General features: G+C 34.5%; 4 protein-coding genes and 1 long non-coding RNA gene across 6 annotated transcripts in view; 2 read left to right on the top strand and 3 right to left on the bottom strand.

Moving 5' to 3' along the window:
* LOC126753206 (uncharacterized) overlaps nt 1-24,159 on the bottom strand; it is a 123,540-nt gene that overhangs the window by 10,834 nt on the left and 88,547 nt on the right. The window lies entirely within an intron of this gene.
* On the top strand, nt 4,632-9,562 carry LOC126753202 (uncharacterized). Of its 2 annotated transcripts, XM_050464450.1 has the most exons (4): nt 4,632-5,553; nt 7,838-7,915; nt 8,301-9,218; nt 9,292-9,562. In XM_050464450.1, exons 2-4 carry the CDS (start codon nt 7,866-7,868, stop codon nt 9,518-9,520), a joined length of 1,197 nt encoding a protein of 398 aa, XP_050320407.1. In that variant the 5' UTR covers nt 4,632-5,553; nt 7,838-7,865; the 3' UTR covers nt 9,521-9,562. The 2 variants fall into 2 exon arrangements, with proteins under 2 accessions (XP_050320407.1, XP_050320408.1); XM_050464451.1 differs by lacking the exon at nt 4,632-5,553 and having other exon boundaries at nt 7,355-7,915.
* On the bottom strand, nt 10,067-11,127 carry LOC126753203 (39S ribosomal protein L10, mitochondrial). The gene is made up of 2 exons (XM_050464452.1): nt 10,929-11,127; nt 10,067-10,868 (listed from the first exon to the last, which is right to left on the bottom strand). Exons 1-2 carry the CDS (start codon nt 10,948-10,950, stop codon nt 10,126-10,128), a joined length of 765 nt encoding a protein of 254 aa, XP_050320409.1. The 5' UTR covers nt 10,951-11,127; the 3' UTR covers nt 10,067-10,125.
* Nucleotides 11,252-20,355, top strand: LOC126753205 (uncharacterized). The gene is made up of 21 exons (XM_050464454.1): nt 11,252-11,300; nt 11,362-11,483; nt 11,549-11,756; nt 11,883-12,015; nt 12,080-12,217; nt 12,308-12,629; nt 13,257-13,539; nt 13,693-13,897; nt 14,091-14,470; nt 14,536-15,101; nt 15,171-15,301; nt 15,361-15,541; nt 16,571-16,720; nt 16,787-17,282; nt 17,429-17,664; nt 17,730-17,909; nt 17,991-18,459; nt 18,533-18,660; nt 18,794-19,716; nt 19,779-20,163; nt 20,230-20,355. Exons 1-21 carry the CDS (start codon nt 11,264-11,266, stop codon nt 20,308-20,310), a joined length of 5,754 nt encoding a protein of 1,917 aa, XP_050320411.1. The 5' UTR covers nt 11,252-11,263; the 3' UTR covers nt 20,311-20,355.
* LOC126753204 (peptidyl-prolyl cis-trans isomerase, rhodopsin-specific isozyme) lies at nt 20,324-22,245 on the bottom strand. The gene is made up of 4 exons (XM_050464453.1): nt 21,854-22,245; nt 21,096-21,319; nt 20,938-21,038; nt 20,324-20,561 (listed from the first exon to the last, which is right to left on the bottom strand). Exons 1-4 carry the CDS (start codon nt 22,128-22,130, stop codon nt 20,459-20,461), a joined length of 705 nt encoding a protein of 234 aa, XP_050320410.1. The 5' UTR covers nt 22,131-22,245; the 3' UTR covers nt 20,324-20,458.

The following is a 24,159-nucleotide window of genomic DNA, read 5'->3' as shown; positions in this document are numbered from 1 at the left end:
AATGCCTTTAGTTCTTAAAGGAAACAATAGGAAAGCGCTCTAATTTTGAGAAAAGTGTCAAAGCTCTGAATAAATTTTAAGTTAATCAAAGAAATATAATCGAAAAATTAAATTTATGAGTGAAGAAATTGGCAAATGACAGAGGAGGTTTTCTGCTCAACACATATAAACATTATTTATCAATGAACTTTTTCTACCACACCACATTCAACACTGGTATAAAATTTCTCCAGCGACACAAAACATTCCCGTCTCATCACATTTTCAAGTCAAGCGGCAACACTTATTTCTGCGCACAATCACACAACGCAACCACCTCACACACTCGTTCGAATTTCGTTTTGTACGCCGGCTGTTCGTCGAGTATATTTTAACAGCTGCAACGGAAAGTTGCCAATTTTCTCGCAACAATCACCAGCGGTTTTTGTTGAGCGCCTAGTACGTATAAACTCGGCAACATTGCAAGTGCTGCAAACGCGTTCGAGTTTGTTGGTTGGCATCGAGCGAGCGAGCGACGAATATCGTCAACGCGTTTGGTGGTTGGTTGGTTGATCCGCCGATTGTGTCGACTCCGTCCTGGTGGCCGTTTACTGGGTCGCTTGGTTGGTTGGTATCTGCTATAAATAAGTAGGTGACTTGAGTGGCTTGTCGGCGGCGAAACGAGAGTCACTCCATTTAAGCTGTTTGTCGTCAGCAGTGTTTCTTGTATCTTCAAAATGCTCAGCGTACCACCAAGTGTGAAAACGATATACCTGTGTGGATGTGTATGACGCTCGTGTATTTCCACCAATTGCTCTGTCTGGCTGTGTTGTCTCAGTAAACAGCCAACTTTGGTGTTATACTACGACAGCTAGCTGTTGCTGTTCTTGAGTTGCTGTGTACCTGTTATGGATGAAGTAGATTCTGTAAAAAGTGTCGGGAATTTATAATGAAAATTTTTCCCGATAGTTGGTAGCACTGGCGTAGTGTTGCGAATGTATTGCGCTGTCCGCTGGGTCAGTCTGTTAATTTTTTGAAGGATTTCAAATAATGTGAGTGTTAAATGTTTGGGTTGCTGGGCCTCAATTCGAAGATGATATCGAAGAAGAAGCACACCATTTAATTTGTGCAATAATGTATACAACTCTAGTACTTCTTCTTAGCATTCTGTCCGCTGAGTCAATTTGTTCATTTTTTGAAGGATTTGAAATAATGCGAGATTTGGGTTTCTGGGCTCAAAGCTACAAAGTCTACAAAATTAAATAGTTGCAACTACTCCAATGCTTTCTTCTTACTTTAAAATATGATTTCTTTAGCTTAAACAAAACAATCTTAGATATGAAGAAAAATTAACTAAAATGAAGCCTGAAGCTTCCGGTATTATAAATCATATTCATTATTAATAGTTTGTTTTTGAAATCCAAAGAGTTTGAATAAATTATTATTTCTTATATAATAAATTTCTGAATTTAGAAAAAATATAATGAAAAAGTGCGAAAAATGTGGAATTCGAATATTTTTAAAATTGAATTAGAAAATAAGTAACGACATAAAATTGTCAACCAGCAGCGCAAGTCAGTGCTGACCTTCAAAAACAGGTGTCTGAATTTTATAATTTTATAAGGGGTTTTCCTCTGCGTCTGGCGAAGCAATCATTCCAAGTAGTTTGCTAAACCGTGATTGTAGCGGACTACAAAAAGAAGTTGTCTGAGATGAAACAACAAACTATGGCGAAATTGCATTAATCGATCTTCGAAGTACTACTGTATCAGTACCCAGTTCCCGATATGTGGCCCATTGCAACTTTTAACCGCTGAGAAGAAGGTGACTTCATGGGAAGCTGGCTGCCAGCTTGCTCTATATAAGTAAAGAAGACACTGTGCCTGGCCAGTGCTAAGGTGACTCTCGCGCCGCGATGTGATGTGATTTGGAAGTGACAAGCTGACTTCGCGGGAAATTGGCTGCCAGCTGGCTCTATATAAGTGAGGCAGTCACCGTACCTGTTCAGTGCTTAGGCGTAAGTCGCGCCGCGATGCGATGCGATGTGATTTGGATGAGAATTTTGTAAAATACAGTAGTATGGCCAGATTTTTTGAAGACTGCGTGAGATCTACGTTGCGGAGGGTGAAGGAAACCAGAATATTACGTCGTTCATAGGGTTGGTTGTACTTCTTATAATTCTCCACAGGCTTTTGACGATATTTTGGCCTACCGATCGATCTTTGTTTTGCATGGATACACATATAGTGTATCGAAAGTTCATATATGTATTTCAAAATATTCTGCGATTTTTTAATTTGATTCGACAAGTAGTTTCAGAGACATAAGCGCAGTTTTAAGATAGAAATTTAACTGTTTTTTAATGCTTGTGAGGGCAATTTACCACTGTAGGCAAATGCCAACTTTTCCGCCTCTTCTAAGCGTATTTTGCCTTAACAACTTCTTCAACGTATAAATTCATTCTTGCGCCTTAGCCAATTACCTAACTTGCCTCTATGGGCGGACCAGCCCTACTTGTGAGCAAATGTAAATCATCATCAATGATAACGTCAAATCACGAGAGACTCACAATAAACGCAATGAGAGAAAATAGAGAAAAAGGAGCAGAGTTGCTCCTATTTGATATGTTACACAGCATAGAAACCAAAGTTCAACCGACTTCTATGTCCTTTTCTGCGTCCGATAATCGAATACAAAAATCAAAACCTAGCCCTTAATCGGTGCTTAAAACTTTGAACGCGCTTTTTTCGAAACGCAGAGCCGATGAGAAAAAGTTCTTCAAAACTGCTAGACCGATCGACTTAAAATTTTCACACGCCCTTTTTAAATATATTTTCAGGTAATGGTCGAAGGAGTAACATTCTTGATAATAACTTTTTTTGTGAGTCACTCTTTAGTGTAAATTTTTGCACCGAACGAAAACCGACTTTTTTTGGGAAAACGCCATTTTGTCAAAAATAAAAACTTTGACATGTTCATCAATGTTTTTTGTTGAGACATAGTCTTTTACATAATTTAAGCAGAATATCTTGCTCGTTCCAGGCACATTCGAAGATTCTCCTGGAGATCGGCTAATGGATTAAGGGAATCAAAAACTTTCCAAAATGAATCGCCGACTCTTAACACCCTTTATTTAGTTCATGCAAATTAATTAATTTTGTTTACTAAACTGCCATTTGATTTACGAACGAAACATTTCTCACGACTATCAATAATGTTTGCTTGAAAAAGAAAATACATGAAAAACAACAAATAAAATTGCTGAGAGAAAACATGACTTTTCCACGCTACTGCGCAGAATCCATTGCGTTTACATTTTTGATAGCAAAAACAAAAAAAAAAAAAAAAAAAAACAAAAAAACTTTATATACCTAGAAAACATGTAAATGATATTCTATATGTGAACAAAATCATGTTTTTTTTAATGTAAAATACTCGTGCACTTAAATAACAATTAATTGTTTCAGAAATCAAATTAATGGGCACCGAAAAACTAAATAAATTTAATGAATGAAAATTGGAGAGACTAAATAGTATCTTAAGCAAATTAAGCAAATTAAGTGTGAATTTGTGTACGCGATGTGCACATTGTTAAAAATAAATTATATAGAATACAGTGGGAGGCAAAAGTAGGCTGACTGTTGCACATACACTCAGCTTCGCTTTGGTGGAATGGTTAGGTTATGGTGAGGCAAGAGCTTTAGAACGTATGACAATTAGACAATTCAGTTTTTGTGATGCTAGTAGGTGTAGAACTAAGTTTTCACTATTTTTTCTTTTATAAAAATGCAATTATATTGTAAGGAAATGGTTACAAATGAATTATTTCAAGTATTGCCCATCACAAGTCACAATTTTTTCCTACCCTTCTGGCAAAGCTCGAATACCATTACGGTAAAACTTTGCATCTCGTGATACTAACCAAGAATCAAGCCATTTTCAATGTTGTCTTGGGAGTGGAACTGCTTCTGAGCCCGATCATCTGCCATCGAACAGAAAAAATAATAATAATCGGAAGGTTTAATATCTAGGAAATATGGCAGGACTTCCCATTTAAGCTAGTTTTAACGGGTTTGGTAACGTGTGATCGATGATTGACATGCAGCAGAGTCGCTTTTTCGTGCCCCTCTTGTTATTAAGCAACCTCTTCTTGCTTTTGATATGGATCCTCATCAAACAACGTTCCAATTCACCACCTTCGTGGGTTTTTCGCCATCTTTGAAGCGACGGAACCAATCACGGCACGTTATTTCACTTGCGGAGATGGGACTAAATTGTAGACTTAAGTTCGATTAACAATAAGACAACGCGAACTACGGGGACAGTGGTTCTTCTCAAGCACAACAAGCTCTCTCGTCTTACTACGTATCAGCATGGGCCAGAAAGATCCAGAATCCATCAGCGAAAATCTATTTTTTAGCTAATCACTTCAGAAAAAATATATAAATACATACATACACATAGTTATGTTAACCACTGTAGTATACACATACATTTATACTGCATGTTACGTTCGACAACGTAAGTACAGCAAAAAAAAACATTCGAATGAGATGCCGCTCTATTTTTAATCAGTGCTAAGGTTATTTTTATTGCTCAGTCAGAATAAATGCCTTCAATATCTATTTAATTATAGGGTAAATAAATACAGTAAATGTCACAACAAAACAGCGCGAGAGAGAGTGAGAAAGTGCTTAACCAATTAGTTGGGAGGCATGCTACGACAAGCATCGGTTAACATACAAATTGAGGATAATATCCAGAAATATTTAAGAAGTAAATTCTAGGCAAGATCCTGTATTCATATACTGCTAGTATGAAACTGTTTATGATGAAAGAGCAAAATTTTAAGTTTTTAAAAACTGAGAAAGCCAAAAATGTTAATTAAATGAATTCTCTATTCGTCTCGATAAAGCTGAATTTTTTCAAAAAGAGTACTTCAAACAGGTCTCTCTGGACATGCTGGATGGTGCGAATTCCGATCCCACATTCATAGAGAGCATTATAACTGCTGATGAGAGATGGATTTATGAGTTTGACATGCTAACAAGTCAACAATCTTCAGAATGGAGGGGAAAAAAAGGCGAAACCCAAAAGGAAACACACAAAAACCGCTCAAAAATCAAGGGGATGCTCATTGTTTTTTTCGATAGTCGTGGTTTGGTGCCATATGAATTTGGTGTTGTATTTGGCCGTATTAAGGAGTTGGCGTGAGAACATCCATCGAAAACGGTCGGAATTGTGGAAGATTCATGGCCGCCTGTAGGGTGCATAAGTAAAAATAAATCTGCGGCGCCTAAAGATCTACGCTCGCAGCGTCCAAAGCACAACTGAAAAAATATCTAATGCTCATTTCAAAAATCTATTAATTGTACTAATGAAATGTCTCTCCCAACAAAAGGCACGAAAATCCAAATCAAAATCAGGAAAATAAGATGATGACAAAAAACAACTTTTCCCCAATGGTCAGTGAGTGTCGAGGCAAATCAATAGCGAACAGTCTGCGCCTGTTGTTCAAGCGAAACGCTGGTAAAAATTAAAAAATAAATACCATAAAAACTTTCTTAAAATAAGGTGGGTGTTTTTTAATATAGAAAATTGTCAATAAAAAATGGAATAGAATTTGATTTCAAGCTAAATATTTGAATACAAATGCTCATGTGAAATTAATAAAAAATAAGAGCATAAGAAAATGGTTTTAAAATACATAGCAATGTTAATGAATTATGTTTTTAAACAAATCAAATTAAATTTTTGGAAATTATGTAATGTTTTTGAAGTTACAAGTTGTGAATGAGGCCGCGGACTCTTTTGTATGGAATATTTATGTATGCAAATATGTATAAATATATATTAAATAATTGAGAGCGCTGCTGTCAACAAAAATATATTATATAATTTACACAATTTGTATGAATACGTATATGTATATGGAGTAAAAAACATGAAAACATGAAGGCTGTTTTCTACACCTCACTACCTGAAGTCAACAGTTTTATTTAATTTTTGGTGCCAATGAGGAAGTTAATCATCGGAAATATTTTTGTTATATACTCGTCAGTGCTTGCGCTATTATTTATATTTATACAATGTACGTTGCACAACAAAAGGTGGTAAAATAGATACTGAAGACAATAAACTGTCACTTAAGTGCGTGAAATTTATTAAAAGAGACAACCTACAGTAAGATATGAATAAATATGTATATGTATGTATGTATGTACATAGCTTCAAGTAAATGAAAAATGTTTGAAGATTATTAGAAAATTAAAAAAACAAAAATTAACAAAAAAAAAAAATTACACAAAAATTTAAAAAAAGTTTAAATTAAATTTAAAAAAAATTAAAAAAAAAAAAATTAGAATAAAAAAAATTTAAAATTAAGAAAAATAAAATTTTAAAAATAAAATTACATTTTTTGATTAAAAAATGCCAAAGCACTTTTAATATTTTAGAACACATGTTTGAAACAAAAATAAATTTAAAGTGAATAAATAAATTAAATTTAGTAAAAAAAATACATTAATTAAAAAAATTTAATTTAATTAAAAATAAATAAATAAATAAAAATTTAAAAACAAATTTGAATTTAAAAAAAATAAGAATTAAAAAAATGTAATTTAAAAAGGAAGAAATATAAAATGTTTTTGGTTTAAAAAATGGTAAAAGAACTTAAAGAACAAAAAAATATGTTTCAATAAATATTATTTAATTAAAAATATCTAATCTTTTTTCAACTTAAGTATGCTTAACGACAAATACGTGCACTTAATATGTATACATATATTATGTGTATGTACATACATACATACATACGTATCTTATATACACATGAACCTAATATCCAAGGTCTGAGAAGATGTACACACATACACGCATACATATTTGCATATAAAAGTAAATAGAGCTGTACAATACTACGATTTTTCTCCGCGAGCAGATTTACTAACTGTGAGATACTTTGAAAATCAAAAGGTGGTTTTTAGCGTTTCAAAAAACACAAAATACTGCAAGCAACCGCGCAGAGAGTAAAAGTTTAGCGCTTAATATTAATTTTTTGAGAATTTTTCTATCTTCCTTGCGATATTTGCTTGGCACATTCGTCATTGTGTGAAAAACATGAAAACTCAGTTTGTGTGTGACAACAAGAAGCTTAAATATAAGAGCTGTGTGAATGCCTAAGCACCCACGCAATATTTTGAAAGTGAATATTTTCAATATAAATAACTAGATACACATGTACGAACTATATATAAAGGGGTATTAGTGCACTTATTCACATATTTTATGATTAATAAAATAGCAGAACCCGAAAAGAGTGAATAAAAAAGGTATTTGCAAAGCGAGAAAAAACTTTTAAATTGGCAAAAATGTTAAAAAATATTTAAATTGCAAATATAAAAATTTTGTAAAATTTGCTTTAATATTTTTTAATAAAAATTTAATTTTTTTCTAAAAATCTAAACAAACAGGGTTCAAAACCTCTAGCAATAGTAACGACAAATCATACGTTAAGAATTTTTTAGTCATTTTACCTAAATTGAACACAGATACACCAAATACAGCAAATATATGTATGTATATACTACACATACATATACATACATACATATGTACACATATGTGCGTAAAATGTGTTTTATTAATACTGTATATGAAAAATCTTGAAAATATTTGTGACATTTCAAGATTTTATTGTACAACTCTGCACGAAAGATGGCAAAAACACTGCAAATACGAGCAACAAAAAAATAAATATTGAACAACATGGAGATTTATTTACATATATACCAGTATATATAAAACTATACTATATACAAATAAAAGCTTTTATTCTCTTTCTATGCTCTAAAAATAGTAAATTGTCAGTTGCATTCATTTTCGAAATGGAGAAATTTATGACGGGCCGTCCGCAACGTAATCGACGACATAGCAGGTGCGTCTGTGCGTGAGTGCGCAAAACAGGGCTGCTAGCTAATTTGTTTGGACGCTTACTAAATGAGCTGAACTTTCGGCCAATTGCTAACATATGTTTTTGTTTTTATAGTTGTACCCTTAACTAACAAAAAAAAAAGAGAGTTATGGCATTTTTTGTACTTTTCATTGCATACCTAAAGGCGTTTAAGCTCGTGTGTTGTTTTTAAGCGTGCATAACCGTTATCTTTTTTGGCTGCAAGCTAACAAGTGCATTAAAACCGTAAGTTTTCAAGCATGCGTTGCATACTTTTAGGCGTTTAGAGGTTTTGCTTACAATACTTACATTTATTAAATTTTTATATGAAATTTTCGAAAACTATTAGAATTCCCCTTATGCTTTTTAGACGCGCCTGGCCGCCAGAAGATGATCTACATCAACCGCGTCTTGTTAAGCGACTTTTCACGCCCGAGATTAAGCGCATGCTTAAAGACTGGCTTGTGCGCCGGCGCGAAAACCCCTATCCAAGTCGTGATGAAAAGAAGCGTCTAGCTGTTGAGACCGGTCTTACATACACACAAATCTGCAATTGGTTTGCCAACTGGCGACGAAAATTAAAAAACTCAGAGCTGGAGCGCGATAAAAGATCTTGGGGTCATCTTATTAAGCACTACAATACAAACGCACGTGGGAATGTGGAGCAATTTAGTATATCTTCGGAAGATAGCATTTGGGAAGAAGATGAACTGGAGCACGATGAAGACATGGATAAGCACAGTGATGACGACGAATATGAATCACGTGAAGGTGGCATTTCTAGCGGCACCGAAGGTGCAAACAGCTCAACAGGCGGTTGTAGCTATGATAGTTTTGTCCAGAGAAACGGCAAAATGAGCTGTTTTATGAAAAATCAAACATGCGATAAACGCAATGTAAGAACAGCGGTTATTGAGAGCGCAAATAAATCGCCAGGCAACTCTGTATTTTATGGTGGCACAATAACAACACAAGAACAACAGCCACAAATTATTGAAAAACCAAACCCAACCACTCACACAGCAAAGTACAAACAGAAAATGATGGAAAAGTATCTGCGCGATACGCATGGCACACATTCAAATTCAATGGCACCACAATGTGATGCATACACTGTCAATGATGGATTTAACAACAAGCAGTTTGATGTCGAAGCAGCTATTCATAGTGGCGATGAAGGAGATGGTGTTCGTAATGGCGATAATGCAGCGCTGTCCAAATGGTTGCAGAGTGCTGCACGCTTTACGCCTGATAAAAACAACTACTTTGTCGAGTGGAATGGCAAAACGTGAGTTATACGAAATTTTAGCAAATAAAGTTGGATTCAATTCATATAGTTCCTATTATTTTTATATTTACAGCGGCAAAATGGAACAGAAACAACGCATAAAACAACTACGGCGCATCACCATTGTACCAGCCAACTCCGGTGGCGTCACGCGACGTCAATCCATAGATACCTGCCCTACACAACTAGAATTAGACGCCGCAGAAGCACTGGCAAATATGGCATTTAATTGCCGACAACGGAGAAGGGATGGCAATCATAACGGTGTGCGTCTACAGACTGTCAATGCAATTAGTTCCTAGCAATTGTTGCATATAAATTAATAAACATGAACATTCACAGCATTCCAGTGTAAATTATGGGTGCAAAAGACTAAGCGAATATTCCTGACATCAACAATAATGAGTTAAAAAGACAAACAAATGAGTGAAATGAGCGAATGAATAAAAAAAATAATAAATAAAAATATTTGAATAAATAATATTTTTTAGTAGAATTAAATTAATAGTGATAAAGTAATGGTGGGTATGTTGCATTCAAAAAAAAAAGTGGTTATTAGTAAGAATAATGGTCAATTATAAAATAAACTAAAAATAGTCAAATTAATCAAATATTATAAAATGAAGGTGAAATAAATTAAACAATAAACAATAAATTTCAATGATATAAAATGAAATGAAAATCCTACCTAATAATATTGATAATCGCCAGGGCAGCAAAGTAGTATTCTTAGTTGCTCCATTCAAATATATCTAGTTTTCCTTTTCTCGTATTTATAGCACTCATACAAACACTTTCACACATAAACACTTTGTTAATAATTTCTTTTTTGAAAGTACAAGTTTGGGTTTTAATTATTTTAAAATTGTTTTTATTAAATATTTAGGCACTAGTGTATTCATTCACTTCACGCCTTCTCCTCTTCGTTTGCCTCTTTGGCAGGCGCATTTTCATTCGCCTCACCCTTTGCGTATACATCGAGCACATTAACAAAATTCTTTTGATGAGTTTCCAATTGCTGAACAACATTGCCCGCTGCCATATTTAGTGTTTGTACTAATTCTCCTTGCATTGCCTGCAGGCCCGGTAATTGTGCGTATGCCGTAAACTCATTACGATTTAGTAAACGCTCGTCAACAATACCAGCCATCAATAACATTTGTGGCACACGTCGTGTGATACGCAAAAGTTGCGACACCTGCTGCTGTGTTGAGAAAACCACACAATTATTGCTTTCGAATAATGGTAGAATTGCTTCAAAACGTGTGCCTTCAACAGCTTTTTGTACAATTTTTTTACCATAAGCTTTTAAATGCATATTTTGTTTGTGCAGTTGTACGCGTAGGGCGAATAGATCGTCAGCTTTGATGGAATTCAAATGATAGAACCCAACCATACGTGAATGTTCAAACCAATTACGTACTTCGCGTGCAATTACCGCAATATAAGGATTCTCTATATCTGCCTCACGTTGTCGACGTTCAAAACATGTTGTTTTCTTTTTGGGCTCTTCAACTTCAGCCGGCAAGTATTGGGCGGCAGCTAGCACTTTGGCACGTTCATAGTGTGGCGCCTTTGGGCGTTGTATATTGATTTTACCACGGAAACGTTGCGTTTGTGTGATAGGTGTACGACAGGATAACAGCGTTACTGTTAAATGTAATGCAATTAGCAAGTGGCAATCTTGTTGTATAACCACAAGTCACTTACCTTGTCGGATTAGCTGTGACATAGTTACTTTGTATTTATACTTAAACTTTTATTTTACGAAAGTTGTCACACGACAGAAATTGCAAGCGCACTATTTTTTGTGAAAACTAGAAAATATTTCACTTTAATAACAGAAAATTAGAAAATATTTTCACACGAGCAACGCGCCGCTAATAAATAGAAACAGCTGTTCACATTTTGTAATCATTCACGATGGCACACTCAATGATTCTTTGTGAATAGGCAACGTAAATTGACGGAAAAAATATTTCGAATTTGTGTATTCAAAAAGACGTTATTTTATTTGAAAAAAGAAGAAATACAAATACGTAAAGATGGCGAAACAGAATTATTGCTGTTCCGCTAAACAATGTAAGTAATTATTATATTTTAACTGTAATATATATGTACATTTTAGTATATTTTAATGCAGACTTTTCGTATATGCGAAATTTGGTGGATACGTTGATTATAGTTCCCCGCATAATAATTTGCAAGAAATTGAAGAAAAATGAGCTATTTACACAGACTATTACCATAAAGAATAAGGGATTGGTGAGAATTTTTGTAAATAATAACAATATAATGCTTTTTTACTGCTTATCATATTATCTTATCAGTATCCACGCAATTTAACATATTATACGGACAGCCTACAGGACACAAATATCAATTTTCCTCGCTTTTGGGAACATACCTACTTGCAACCGGACGAAATTTTTGAAATAAAAGTCTTAATTAAACCGAATGCACATAGTGCGCTCACCAAATGCAGACATATTTATATTGAATCGGCACATCCAAATATAACTTTTGAAATTCCCATTGGTGAGCTTTCAATATTTTTGAATGTTACCTCTTTAATCATTCCATCAAACTTATTTGTTATTGAATTTTATTTTTAAAGTATGTGGTTGTAAACTAAAACATTTTTTAAAAAAATATTATTATTAGTATCAAAATCAATGAATGAATGCTACCTACCAAAATCAATTGACTTCCCCTCCACGACGCTAGATGATTCTACTTACTACGAATTTGTTGCCTACAATCCAACCAAGGATGCCCAAACACTTCTTTTTAGAACGTAAAAATTACACAAAAATATTTCAAAAATAATTATTGATTTTGTTATAAACTTATCTAATTAGCTATCCGAAGAATATTAAGGTCACCCAAAGCAAAAATCGCATTCCACCTCACGACAGCATTAAGGTGCTGTTAGTTCTCAAAGTGAATAATCTTAATATAATGCAAGATATAATCAAAACTAAAATCGAAATCCGTAAGTTCATACATATAAATTTTTTTATATTATAATTTATTTATTTTCTAAAAAATATATATGTATATGTATGATACATTTTTTTTACAGTTAGCTCTGAGATTCAAATTGTGCATACTCCATTAATAAACTCATTTTACATAAATACAAATCTCCTAACCTTCGAAACCTTGAAATATGAACGCGAAACAACACGGAGTTTTACCGTTTGTAATGAATCGAATGAGGATAAAACTTTTACAACCACATTCTTTACCGATACCGAACAAATGGAAGAAAATTTTGGCTATAAAGTGGATGCAAGACAATCACAATCGTACTCCATACGTAGTTCCAGTTCCTTCAATTTGATTCATACGCCCTTAACCCACCAATGCGATTTGGTGGCTTACAAACACTTTCGTATCGACAATGAGGTATGTACCCTCAATATACATTCATATACTTATGTATTATAAGTATCAGCATGACGAGCTGAGTCGACTTACCCAAGTCCGTTTCTTTGTTTGTATATACGAAAACTAGTTCCACAGTTTTTGAGAACTAGATCGATATTTTCATACGTCCACATCTCACCAGAAAATTCATTAGTTGGAGCCGTTGATATCGGATTTATATAGATATAGCTGCTATACAAGCTTAAGCCATCGATTAAATTCAAGGCTTGTATGTACAATTTTTTAAGATAACGAATTATTTTCACGAAATTTGGTACAGATTATTGCCCAAGGTAATGTTAAAATCTCCCAACAAAATGTTTAAATCGAACGACTGCAGCATATAGCTGCCAGAAAAAACTGATCTATCAAATTTAATATACTGATCTTCATAGAAGTTATTTATTTCTTATTAAATAACCTTGGTTCGACTTGAAGATAGTTTATATGTTTATAAGAAATGAACTTCTGAAAAGTATTATTTCTTCGGTGCAGCCGAAGATCAGAGATTGCACTCAATATCCTACGATATCCTCGAAATTTCAACTAAATCACTTAAATCGTTAAATAAACCAATTTGTCTAATTCAATAATCTTTCTTGACAGAATTTTACGATTGAAGGTAAAAGTTCTATGGAGATCCCTGTAATATTTCATCCGGTTACGCTTAAGGAGTGTGATTTTAGGGAAGAAGAACCATCACCGCACAAAGTGAGGACGATATTATTTTTAACCATAGGCGAGGAAATGTCAATGGTGCGCCAATTAATCAATTTTCAAGGTTCTATTATTGGACCAGAAGTCGAAATCACACCTAAAGATATATATTTGCGAACTGTTTACATGGGCGAGGAAAACTGCACGGTTATTAAGGTTTTAAATATAGATGGTGAGTATGTTTCGATTTGTTTTTTGAGTGATTTTTCCACAACGTGGGTGTTTTAGTTGTACTGTTATGTGCAGATGTATAAATAGTTTAGTTGGGAACTCAAAATTAAATAGAGTTTCCTTTCACAATTATTATCTTTATACTTTCCAATAGGTAAAGTAAATGCGCTTGTAAGATTCAAAGACGTTTATAATTGTGAAACAGCCGGTGCTGTTGTACAACCGGAAGAGGGTTTCGATTTGGAACCTTGTAAAAGCGGAATTTTTCGAATCTCATTTTTCTCAAAGGTGGTTGGAGCTTTTGTGGCGAAACTACGTTTTAAGGTCAGAAATGGCGACATGGAAGAAGTGAACATAAGGTATGAGTACAAGTGTTGTGGCTTTCTTGTCAAACATTTGTGTGAAAATAATATATTATAAATAATATATGATTAGTCTTGAGTTCTGAGAACTGTGAAGTCTAAATGTATGTACTTTAGAATCACTATAGCACTTTTCATAATTTTGAACTTGAAAATTAACACGAAAATGTACTCTCTCGCGCCAAAACAGAGGTCACTCGCAACATGCACGCGTTAAAATGTTTCCGGATGAATTAGATATTGGTTGCGTGCCATTCGGTATACCTTGTAAGCGTTTCATACTGTTGGTCAATCCTTTTATGATACCGGTTGCGTTGCAATTTACCGTTGGCGAAGATGGTGACGAGATACCTTTGGTACTTAATGTCAACGATGCTGATGGTTTGCCAGTGATAACGGTTAAGGATTATATATCCGCAATGATTGCGATGGCGGAAGAAGAATTCGAGCCGGATGCAGTTGGAGAACCAACAGTGCAGTTGGTAAGTAGATCGGACTCATTACTTTCGTATCGCTCGGTAAGCACGGAGGAGTCCACATGCAGCACATATTTTGAGGAGGAGATCTTAGGTGAGGAAAACAACGCAATTATATTTTCTAAACAAAGTTTTATATTATTTCCTCTTATCCTCAAGAGAAAATACCGGATTTCGCATTTACCATTATAAGGAAATTAAGAGAAGCGCGCCATTTAGAGCAGAAAGAGGTTGAAGAGTGTGTTATCAGCGCGACTTTAGATGTGCTACTAAAGACCAATTACTTCAATTCGCTCAAACAATTCGCAAATTATGCACAAATGGATTGGAATATTATACCATTCAATCCAAAGGAAATTTACTGTGACAAGGAAATTATATATCTGCAACCGAATACGGGTAAAACGGTAACCGTACTGCTCATACCGAACAGAGTCGGCTTATTCAATCGTGCGCTCAACGTACGCATTTGTCCAATAACCGAAGAGGAACTAAATAAGCAAAAAACAGATTTCTCTTGGGACTTGCGCGACAGATTTTTTGTATCTTCCAAAATGTTTACAACTAAAATTTGGATGGAATATGCCTGCCATTTGCCCATTATTAATTTTACACAAGAGATTAACTACGAGTCCGAAGAGACGTACATTGATGATGAGGTGCAATGTGCCATGCTCTTTAAGAATTCATTCAACGTGCCCGGATTTTTTTACTACGATGTTATAGTAATTACATTTACATACATATAGTATATGTATAAATTTCGCAGTTTTGCATTTCTTTGTTGCTTTCAGCCTTCGGATGAAAATGGCGAAATGATATTTCCCGAAAATATTTTGAAATTCTTCATACCCGCCTTCGGAAAAGTTGTTGTACACTGTACTGTAATATTTCGTCGTTTAGGCAAGGTCAAGCTCTCTGGACTGTAAGCCACAACAACAAAGTTGTCGTTTAAATATCATATAAAATTTACGATTTTTTCAGCATTAAAATCGTAGGAAATTTAAATGGTTCACCATTCCATATAGTCGCAGATGTCAAACCTGTGAAAATCAAAGTTTCAACGACGCGAGTTTACAGGCGACAAAAAGTGCTCGAAACAACGGCAGAACATATTTATATAACAAATGACACGCCAACAGTGACTAGATTCACGGTGAAATTGGTAAGCAAAAAGCTTAGAGCTGTTCTTTCTTGAGAGATTTTAGTCTTTGATCACAATAGTTGGGTGAGATAAGTTTGAGATCACGCTTGAAAAACACAGAACAACAGAAATCAGTGAGACTTTCAATATTTCCAATCAACCAACTTAACTCAGTACGCACAAAATCGAGTGCTTTTTCATTACACAGTCCACATTAAACTAATTTCTTGTTTTTACTGCATATTATAGGGAAGGGTTTGTTCGGAAAGTAATAGGACTGATTTTCTGCCACCGCGACTGTACTTCGGAGTGTGCGCGCACCGACTGGATTCAGTAGAAGGCGTTCCTAGCTAACGAACGAGCGGCTGGTCAGTTGTCCCCGAGCACCTGGAGAGTCAGAACTTACATTTTCGCGCGTCATGTTTCTGTGAGTGGCACAAGCCGAAAATGCAGCGTTCGTTAGATCAGAGATACACGATTAAATTCTGTGTGAAACTCGGTAAATTTGGGGCAGAGTTCAAGCTGGCTTACCCAGATATTGCTTTAGCAAGAAGTGGTGTGTTTCGGTGGCATCAGCCGAAAAGAGGTCGCTGATGATCCATCGGCATCATCCACTATGAATTTGTTCCTCCTGGATAAACCATCAACGCCAACGCGTTTCTTGTGAACAGCTATCTAACCAAGGCCGGCATCCTAACGCTTCCGCACCCGCCCTACACGCCAGATGTGCCCCCCCGGGATTTTTTTTGTTTCCTTGCCTAAAAAGGCAGATGAAAGGCAAGCATTTTGAGACGACAGAGGGGATCCAAGCAGCATGCACCTCGGCTCTAAAGAGTATTCCGGAGAATACCTTCCGTGACGCCTTCAATGATTGGAAATCGCGATGGCAGCGCTGCATCGAAGCAGAAGGAGCTTACATATTTTTAAAAGTTTTTAAAGAATTGTAACGATTGGTTCAATAACTTTTTTTAAATCGACTCAGTCCTATTACTTTTCGGACAAACCCTGTATATGCATATGTGTATATTTTTTTGTGATCTATCTTCATAGAAAAATTCGAAATACCAATATATTGAACCCAGGGGCGCCATACTCTCGCCTGAAGGACAGGGTACTTATATATCAATTTTTTCCAAATTCTACGATGCCGAAACCTATTACAATACCTTGGTCATAAGTGTTGCCAACAGTAATAATATAGTAAGTGACGTAGCATATACTTTGTATAATTTTACAGCCCCTCCTAAATTTGTCGCACTTTTGCAGGAAATACCACTTATCTACGTTGTAGAAGGCTCACCCGTTGGCGTGGAACCGGACATATTCAAAGGTCACGACTGTGGTACACTTATGATTAATTGTCTGGATAGGTACGAATCAGATGTGCCGAAGTACACACAGGAGGTGAAATTGACGAATAAAGGCAAACATAGGTACTGCATGTATATTGATAAGCTGCGTAATAATGTTACAAAATGCGCTATTGAACTTGGTCATGGTCATCTAACGGTATCACCGAAGATGCTCTGCCTTGAGCCCCAATCGCAGGGTACACTATATATAACGGCAGATTCGTGTGAAGCGGGTGTAATTTTTAATGAATTTCGTGTGAGAACTATTGACCAAGAGCACAAATTAAAGGTGCACACCACACGATTTACAGCAACGGCCACATTCGTGGAACCGGAAATCCATTGGTGCCAGAAACTAATAAACATGGAGTACAATAGAACGCATTTTTACAAAGAACATCCGGTGTTGGGTAAGCATACAACTAAGATATAATTTTTTAAATGTACAGATCTCAAATCTAAGCTAGAATTCTATTAACAATGTCTGCTTTAATCTTTGAAAAGTCTAAGACCCCTTAATTTGTTATAATAATATTTCTATCTTTTGTGTTAAAAGCCATAGCTTGTTTGAAAAATATGGTGGACGTGAAGTGCAAAGTTTGGCTCAAAATTGTGGGACCCTTCAAAATAAAACACTTATTCGAGCATAATTTTGCCAAGATCATACATTTTCCCATGACTGGTTTGGAACAAAAAGAAATTATTATTTCGCTGAATAAATCAGCAATACGCGACGAATTTTGTTCCACCGTCGATGGGCGTATTCTCTGCGAAGCAAATAATAAATATCAGGTGATACCAAAAATCTAAGAGATTTGCTTGAATTTAAACTAAACGCGAAACGTTGCTCCCTCTAGAGATCACTGCAATTGAAGTTGAAAATCCGCAGTCCAGAGTTGAGAATCATGCAACCGGATATGATACTATTTACACGTGAAAACGCCAGTCTAACCTATGTGGAGCTGCGCAATATTTCATGCTTGAATGCACAGTACAAGTGGAAGAAAGTCGAAGAGAAAACCGAGTATGTTTCGGATGTAAGTTAGAAAAACATATACAGAATTCTATAACTACTTCTTGAAGAATAGTAAATATATCTATCATATCATACCTTACAGTATGATGATACTTATAAATTCTCATTGGACATACTCTCCGAAATTCTACGCACATTGGATATTGATGGCAGCGATTCAGATGAAGATTCACTTTACCAACGAAATTTGACATTGCGTTACCAGAAATATCGTTGTAGAATGCATAAACTTCAAGATCCGATCGGAGTTGACGAAATCATCAACGAAATCATAAACAACTTGGACTTGGAACATAAACGTTATATGTTAAAAGTCGATGATCCGTATGACCCTTGTTTGAGTGCGAGACGTTGCTCTTCCGGTGAATTTGTACGCAAAACTTTGGATGCAGTTTTGCATGGTCTGAAGTTAGAAGATTCCTACGATATATCACAAGAGAGTATAGAAGAGTGTGATAGTGAACGCACCATACATTTCATTGAGAAGACCGGCCACATATCGAAATTTGATACAGTGCAGTCTGCACTCTTTTTGCCGCCAGTAAAACCGGGTAAACTTTGTTCATATCTAGAATCAGATACTTGTTGGCTTTTTAACGTTGTATATTTTTGTATAATTTTTAGGTTATGCTAAGACGGCAATTTTTGTATTAGACACAGTTGGTAGTTGTCCTCAACAATTTGATATAACACTAATTAATTTGGAAAAAGTTATGGAATTTTCTTCGGAAAATGTATATCTTGGTATTCAGGTAATAACTCTTTCTCGAGTAACAATGAAAAATACTTTAGTGTTTTAGACACGGTTTTTAGACTCTCTAAAAAAATAAATACTATCGACTAATAGCAGATTATCTCTTTGTATAACTTTATACAACTTTTCAGCCATGGTACGAGCTCTTCAAAACATCAGTAAGAATAATAAACGTCACACAATATCCCATCACACTGAGCATAAGTCACAAAACTGTGGTGGACAAAAGTCAACGCCTCAGTCAAGGCTATGCAAAAATCCTCGGAGAGAAGTCTTTCGACATTTGCAAGTTCAAGTCAAAACTTTTGACAGTCGAGGGTTTAATGGGCTTCTCCGAGCAATTCACGCACGACATACTAGTGAACGCTAATAAGAGTGAAGAACAGACTATACACTTTCGTGGACAAGGTATTATGCCCATAATTGAAGTTGTAACGAAATTAGCACGACCCGAGCAGGAGATTGAAGATATATTGGAAGAATATGAACTATTGCAAATAATTTATCATTTCGATGTGTTCAAATCTATCACGGAATACGATGAGGATATGCCAGCGCCAAGAGAAGAGGACAATGTCAGTATGATAACAACCAAATACTCGCTCAGTAGCTATCACACAGGCAGCTCCAAGAGTACTTCGAGTAGTCGGGAGGCACGTTTCTATCGCATGATGAAAACCTATGTAATTATTAATAATAATGCGGAACTACCACATGCTAGCGTGCTGGAACAGCTAATTGAGACACAAAAATTCATCAGACAATTGCGTGAAAATCCCAAAACTGTTGCACTGTTGCGTAAGGTGCATCAGGATTATTTGAAATTGATCAGCAACTATGGTGAATCAATGCCGATTAATTTGAAGCATTTCACCTCACAACCCTTGCCCTTCCATCAGCAGGGTTTTGTATTAAATATGAACGTATTGGTTTTGGAACAGCTGCGGAAGTTCACGATCGATCTGCATTTCCATGGACCAGGCAAATTGATTGCATCTGTGCGTACCGAAGTGAAAATACCGGGATTATATGTGGATTTCGAAGTGAAAAAGAGGTATACACGTTTTAGTAGTTGTTAAATTTTTTAACAAATTATTTGTGGTATTATTTTTGAAGTGAGGATCATGATTATTTATTTTATGCGGCTGAAAAGAAATCGCCCAGCTTGTTTGGCAAACGCTATCGCAATATGTACGAACGCGTCATTGATTTGGAAACAGATCCGAAGGTGAAGCATGCGCATTCCTTCGATTTAGATAAGACAGAGCATCATACACGCTTGGAAGTGGGCGCTAAGCAGCGCAAAGAACTGCAAAACTATTATAATAGTCTAAATAAATCTGTGTATGAAGATCACAGGCATCACTTCACTTTATGTAAAATATTTAGCAACAGCAAAACGAACTATTACAGTGGCGAAGCGCGCATTGTGGTGCTGCTCAAGCCGGAAGCAAAGTTCTTTGAAGAGGGACAAGTGCTTGAGGATTATCTTTATATAGATGTGAGCGGAAATTGGACGAAAATATATTACCACCATTTAATCTAATGCAATTTTCGACTTTTTTAGCTGCACTTGGGACCGACTTTACCCATCTTATTACGTGGTATTATCTCGAAACACTACCGAAAACAAAGCGATTCGAAATAACGAATAAAACGAATTTGCGTTTTTTTAAATATTTTTATTTTTATATTTTTGTCACATGTAAAATTTTATTATTGCTATAAATATATATTTTTATATTTCACTATTAGTGTTTAAAACGCACATATAGATTATTTTTTAGTCAGAAAAGTCAACAGTACATATTTAATTGACGGAAAAAGTAATGGAAGATGAGCAACACAATAAAACTACTCATTACGGGCAGTCCAGCAGCCTTGACCCAACTCATTATGCTGTGGAAGATAAAGAAAAGGAAATGTGTACAAAAAAATTAAAAAAGGGTATAATAATTAAAATAAATATTTTATCATTTCAATAATTTTTTTTCGTTAAATTGATTATTTAATATTTTTAATAATATAAGTTGTATCAAAAGTTTTTCATATCTTTCATAATTTGAAGGAATTTTATATAGATTTGTCATATTTTAATGAAATATTATTTTTGCTAAATATTTTTATCACTAATTTATTACTAATTTCTTTTTTTATTTTTTTTTTCAGTTTTATTAAAATTTTTTTTAATGTTAATTTTTAATATTTTTTTTTTATGTTTAAATTCTTTTCAATATTTATTTATATTTTCTCATAAATCTGTAATCTTACTCACTTAAAATCATCGGGATAAAACTCAAATGGTTGCGTGGGAATTTCGCCACAGTTCGTAATAATAACTGGATCCATTGGAAAATCATCAGTATCTGTTTTAACCTAAAAAATTTGCATTTTACAAATTTAGAATTATTTTTTTACTTAAATTAAACTCACATCTTCAATTGCATGCACCGTATCCATACCATCGAGCACTTTACCAAACACTGTATGCTTGCCATCAAGCCACGAAGCCGATATAGTAGTTATATAGAATTGGCAACCATTTGTGTCGGGTCCACGATTTGCCATGCCTAAATATCCCGGACGATTGTGTTCAACGGTCAATGCCTCATCTTCAAAATAATCACCATAAATGCTGGTAGAACCTGTGCCATCGCCTGTAATTACCATAAGTGGGTGTGGTATACAAAAATACCGCATTACCCAATGACATCACAAATGTGCAACAATTTGATAAATAGAAAACCACCACAAATACACACATTATTTGGCACTAGGAATCTTCCTCGAAGACAAAAATAAAATAATCTCTTCATACACAGCTAAAAAATGATAATGATGTGGTGGTGGACTTTCTGCTGAGGTGTCAAATATGGTGGTAAAAAATCGATGAACTATATACAAGTATATAATAATAATACTAGTAGCCTGACACCTGGAAAGTAAGATGACATGCTTTTTGAGGAAAATATGAAATATCTTTTGTTCGAAAATCTAAAAAAAACTGATGTAAGCTACACGATTTGGAATTAGACTTGAGTCGACTTGAGGAAATTTGATATATGTATAGCCGCAAGTTTGAATAAGGAAGTTATATTAATGCGCTATATGATATAACCTCTAATTTTTTCACTAACTAGACACAACCACTCATCCAGTAGTAATTATTTTCCGAACTACCCAACACTCACCATTTAAAATATCGCCACCTTGTATGAGAAAACGATTAATTACGCGATGAAATCTAGAACCCGCATATGTAGTGCCATTGATGCCACGCAAGCATATGTGTCGAAAATTAGCGACTGCCTTAGGTGCGATTTTACCAAACAGTCCTAACTCTATGCGTCCCAGCGGTTTCTTTTGATGCTTGACATCTAAATAAACCTTAGAAGTCACTGTAAAGCTCAGACCCTCAGCAATGGCCAGTATAGAAGTAAGTCCGATTAAAAGTTTATAGAGTGACATAGCGGTATTCTATGTATATCTTAATTACTATAAAATGTTATACGCTTTCTATGAACACAATCGTCGAACTAACCGCGTTAAATGCGGATTGTCGATTGAGGACGCGCGAAAATAACTGAAAATTTTACAAGAAACCTTATAACTATTGAAAGTTAAGTTCAAAAGCATGCATTTTCACCACCCACATATGGATACGTGGTGCAATGGAAGGCACCTAAATATATGCACAGTCTTTTAGCGATTCTTACATATGTACATCGATTTACATATTTATTGAAAAGCATACCTATTTCTAAATATTTTGATTTTCCACCATTTCCTAATAGATGACGAAATTGGTTTTCCATTCTTTCTGTTCTACATTTTCCATTTTCCTTTTTTTGTATTGCTATTTTCATATTTATTTAGAATAGAAATGTACTAGTTTGGGTTTTATGTATGCAAAATATATTTTTTTTTTTGTTTTTTGTTGTCTAAAACAGTTTTGGCTAGATTTAAACAGTTATAATGTTCATAAATTCGCGACTTTTCTGTGTATTAACTTTAATTTCCCAATGAGGAGGCACTGGATTTCTGTTAAAATCCTTAGTTTATAAGTTTATTACACTGATTTTTCGATATTATTTATTATTATTATTTTACTTATACACATGAATGTATGTATGTATGTATGTATATCAAATGTATATGTATATGTACATATGTATGTATTTAGGTACATATATTTGAGAAAATTCTCCGAAATTTTAAAGTAGATGTAAATAGCTTCGAGGATATCAGAGTATGTTATTTATAAAAAATTTTAAAATAGTGTTCGGTTTCGAAACTTTATACGCATTTTTTCAAAAATCTGTTTTGAGTCGTTAAGAAAATTTTCTCCAACACGGCTGAACCGAGGGGCTTGAAATTTTGAAATGAAACATATTTGTCAGGTAATTATCGAACTTTTGTTAATAATTTCGATTTCAATTTTTTAAATTTTTTCACAAAGAATGACTTTTTTGCGAAGTCACCATTTTGTCAAAAATCAAAATTTTGATCAGTCCTTAGAACATTACCTGTATTCATAAAGTATTATTATAATACACTTGTGTTTTGATTATGAAATAATTATAAGCAGAAAAATCATAACATGTACAAATTTAATTATACACATACATAAATAGTTAAACTAAAAAGAAGTTTTAAATGCATCTATATAAGTATATCAAAGCAATTTCCTGTATAACTTGTTACTACTCACATAATTTGCATACATACATATATGGTACTCATACCCATGTGTAAGTATAATTGTAAGCTTCCATCTTCACTAGTGCACATAACAGAAATTTCACACAATCAAAAGTCATGCTAGATTACATGTAAACACTTCTTTATCATTCGTTTACTTATTGGCTACATCGTTTAGATTTCTTACTCGTTACTTTACTTATTTGCTATTTCACTTTCGCAAAGCTATTATGCACACACATACATACATATTTACATTAACGATTTTCAACTAATGCGCCTGTCGCTTGAGCTTGTTCGCTACCGGCACACACTATTTTCACTTGCAAATTAAAACAATAAAAACACTACTATGTCTAAAATTCTGGCACCAGGCGATAAACAATAAGCACTAGTTTTAATATTTACACAAATATTTAATTCATAGCAGAACTACACGCGAATTTAAATTTTTTTACAGACCGAACGCTTTTGGCCAACCTTTTCGCAACGAATAACGGAACGGGAACTGAAAAGAACTGTTAGAAAAGGAAGTAGCTTTGCATTCGTACAGAGTGAAAAGGGTTGCTGAGCGAAATTATTAATAGTACAATTAATACTAAATGGTAGTTATACAAATAAAATAATTATGTAAATTAGTTCAATATTATATAACTAGCCAATAAAATGAAAATAATGTTATTTTATAAATGTTGTCTTATGATGACGGATTTTTGCAGTATATTTCTGTGTCGAAATAGCACATTGAAGTTTGTCGTTGCCCAAAAATGTGCAAATTTATTTCATATCTTATCAA

Source organism: Bactrocera neohumeralis, chromosome 3, assembly GCF_024586455.1.
Source record: "Bactrocera neohumeralis isolate Rockhampton chromosome 3, APGP_CSIRO_Bneo_wtdbg2-racon-allhic-juicebox.fasta_v2, whole genome shotgun sequence".
In the NCBI taxonomy this organism is placed as follows: Eukaryota; Metazoa; Arthropoda; class Insecta; order Diptera; family Tephritidae; genus Bactrocera; species Bactrocera neohumeralis.
This window is presented reverse-complemented; position numbering and strand designations above follow the sequence as displayed.